A 2,835-nucleotide genomic window follows, 5' to 3' on the forward strand; every position below is an offset into this window, starting at 1 on the left:
CTGGACAGACATTCCACTAGAAAAACACCTGGCCCATGTTTATGTAGAAGTAACTGTGGTTGGACTCACCCGCTGCCAATATTTCCCAGTTCCGTGTATTTCGTTGTGGGATTTTCCATGGTCCCCAGTCTCCCTGAGGGAAACAAAATGCAAGGTGCTCACTTTAAAGCAGAGATCCCAGCTTTCAGGAGATACAAAAGGCAGCTCCACTGTCTGGAGCTCTGAGCCCTTTGTGGTCGGCTGGGTAATAACAACAACCAGGCAGACAGCTCTGCAGCACAGGGGGCCAGCACAGAGAATGATTTTTTTGCAGCAGTTCCTGTGGGGAAATGTCCCTAAATGTCCCTGTGACATCAAACTCAGGAGAAACATTTGGTAGGGCTATGCTAACACCTGCACACAATACACTGTCCCTCAGACAAGAAAGACACCAGACGTACTCCATTGCTCCAGGGAGTCATCCTTGACCTCCTGTTGCTGAGCATCAGCTGGGTTAGCCCGGGAGACGAACAAACTGCCCTGGCTCCACTTCTCAGGTCGGGGAGCAAAGGCTCCTTTAGACAATGCTGCTGCTGCAGCAGGTTTGGTGACAGAGCCCGTGTAGATCTGGAAGAAGAAATGAGTTTATGTCAGGAAGGTGGCTGGCTGAGATTGCCCTGAGATCCCTTTTTGAAATGCAAGCCCTTAGAAAGGTGCTGTCAGCCACATGCAGGACTCTTAAAATGGATTACTTGGATGTCCACTTCTCAAACTGGATGGGTCTATACCAAAGGTTAGTTCTACTCGAGTTCCTGGCAAGATTCATGTTTCATCTTAATGGATTTTCCAAAGGATGCCTGCCACAATGACCATTCAACTTCTTCTCAAGGATTCCTGTCCCCCTCCAAGGGCTGCAGACACACTTGCAGCTCCTTGTTCAAGTATTCTGCCTCCTCCCACTGTGTCCTCTTTTCCTGCACTATCTTCAGGTCATGCTCAACCTGCAGCATTTCTGATGGGGATGGTACCTGGGCCTTACGCCAAACTTGGGGCTCTTCATTGCCAGATGTTCTCTGGAAATCTTCGCAGGCTGCCAGGTGAGATGTCAACACTTGCACCTCAAATCAAAGAGAACAAAGATGTCAGAGACTACAGCTTGTCCCTGTCAGCCAAGAGTCACCAACTGTGAGCAAAAGGAAAGAACAAGGGATACAGACAGCTTGTTTCAATCCTCCATCTGGGTCACCATGTTGCACTCTAAAAACACCTCAAGAAAAAAGGAGAGCAGGAACAGGCCAGCAGGAATCCATTTGGATGACTGCTGGCCGGAAGGCCAAAGGACAAGTCCCACTGTCCATGGCAGCAGCTGAGATTCAGCACAGCAAGAAATGTCCTTCAGAGTGACTGTGATACACACTAGAGCAGGATTGCACTCAGAGGCATGGCCCCACTCCCTGCTGCTGTGCAGTGGAAAGGCAAGAAGGGCAGAAAGCACCAGTTTGGTGACTGCAGTGACTGTCCCTCCTTCACTCACTTGCTTTTGTAGAGCCTGAGGGAGGGGATTAAGTTTCTCTCTGATGATCTTCATTTCTTCCTTCTGATTCTTCTCCCTTGCCTTCCACCTAGCCTGAGCTTTCTGCAAGTCTGCATCCATCTGCGCCTTCATTTTTTCTAAAAAACAAGAGAGAGGATGTTTTGTGAGTGGAGTGGCTGCCACTCTTTCACTCACCTGGTTTTGTTGATCGCCTCTGAGCTGAGGGAGAGTCATCTCCTCTTCAATTCCTATGTCTTCCTTGCTCCTTCTCTTCACTTCCATAATGTCACTCTGAGCTTCAGGCAGCTCTGGTTGCTGTTCTGCCTTGATGTTCTGTACACACAAATGCAGAGCAAGTGACTGGGAGCTGCCATCAGGCTCAGCTTTTTGCTCTTGCAGCCACAAAATCACATTTATTCAGCCATTGCTTTCTGCTTCCCTACCCACATCTGCTTCCAATGTAACCCTCCTGTCCTGGTGCTGATCTCTGCAGATTCTAAGGCTCTGTGCTTTCAGTGCCTGTGGGCCTCCTGGCCACAGTCTTGGGAAATTCTGGAGCGTGTAGGTCCTTACGGAATGTGATCAGACCCAGAGCATTGCACTCTGGGAACTGCACTCTTTGTGCATCTGTGCTTGGGCAAGTTCTTCCCTTGGACTGGACCACAGTGACTGTGCTAAAGTATCTGTAACCAGAAATGCAGCCCAGCCCCTCCCAGCTCGTCTGATCTCTGAGGACCAGCTGGAATGCAAGGGCATTGATTTCCTGCTCAGTTCCCAAACACAACAAAACATGATTGTCTGGGCAGCAAAAAGACAGAGGTAATGTAAATGTGAACGTAAAGTGCAAGGCCCTACTGACTGGCCTGGCACAAGAAAATTTCCTTCTGGAGCAAGGCTCGTGCCCCTAACTAAGAATTCTTATGCAAAAACACTGCATCTTCAAGAACTGCAAACTTCAAAGTCAAATTAGAGCAGAATTTCTACTATAGAGAGAAAATGGCAGGAAAGATGGGGGAAAATCAAGACAATCATCACCTTGCAGCACATGAAAAGCCAAAAGAGAGCCGGCCCAAAGATTTTGTAGAAGAGAAGAATGACTCAAGAAAACTCCAGACCAGTTTCACAAGCCAAAGACAGGTTTCCAAAAGGGGAAAACAAACAAAGAAAGCCCTGGGTCCTCCAGCACTGCCACGTGTGCCCTTGGCCATTGCACTGCAGAAGCCCAGAGACAGAGCTTCACTGAGGCAAGCAGCCAGATGCTCAACTGGGGGAGGCACCAGTGCTTTGGTGCCAATACATGACAGGTCCAAGGCCAAGTTCTA

General features: G+C 48.9%; 1 protein-coding gene across 1 annotated transcript; it reads right to left on the minus strand.

Annotated features, from left to right (window-relative positions):
* Positions 1–414: 414 nt before the first annotated feature.
* LOC121349211 lies at positions 415–1,846 on the minus strand (the record flags this gene model as incomplete). Its single annotated transcript, XM_041459425.1, has 3 exons — positions 415–606; positions 1,008–1,097; positions 1,514–1,846. Coding segments are annotated over 3 exons (615 nt in total), but the record flags the coding sequence as incomplete, so codon positions are not given.
* Between the last annotated feature and the right edge of the window lie 989 nt (positions 1,847–2,835).

Source organism: Pyrgilauda ruficollis, unplaced genomic scaffold (assembly GCF_017590135.1).
Source record: "Pyrgilauda ruficollis isolate IOZ18807 unplaced genomic scaffold, ASM1759013v1 scaffold1352, whole genome shotgun sequence".
In the NCBI taxonomy this organism is placed as follows: domain Eukaryota; kingdom Metazoa; phylum Chordata; class Aves; order Passeriformes; family Passeridae; genus Pyrgilauda; species Pyrgilauda ruficollis.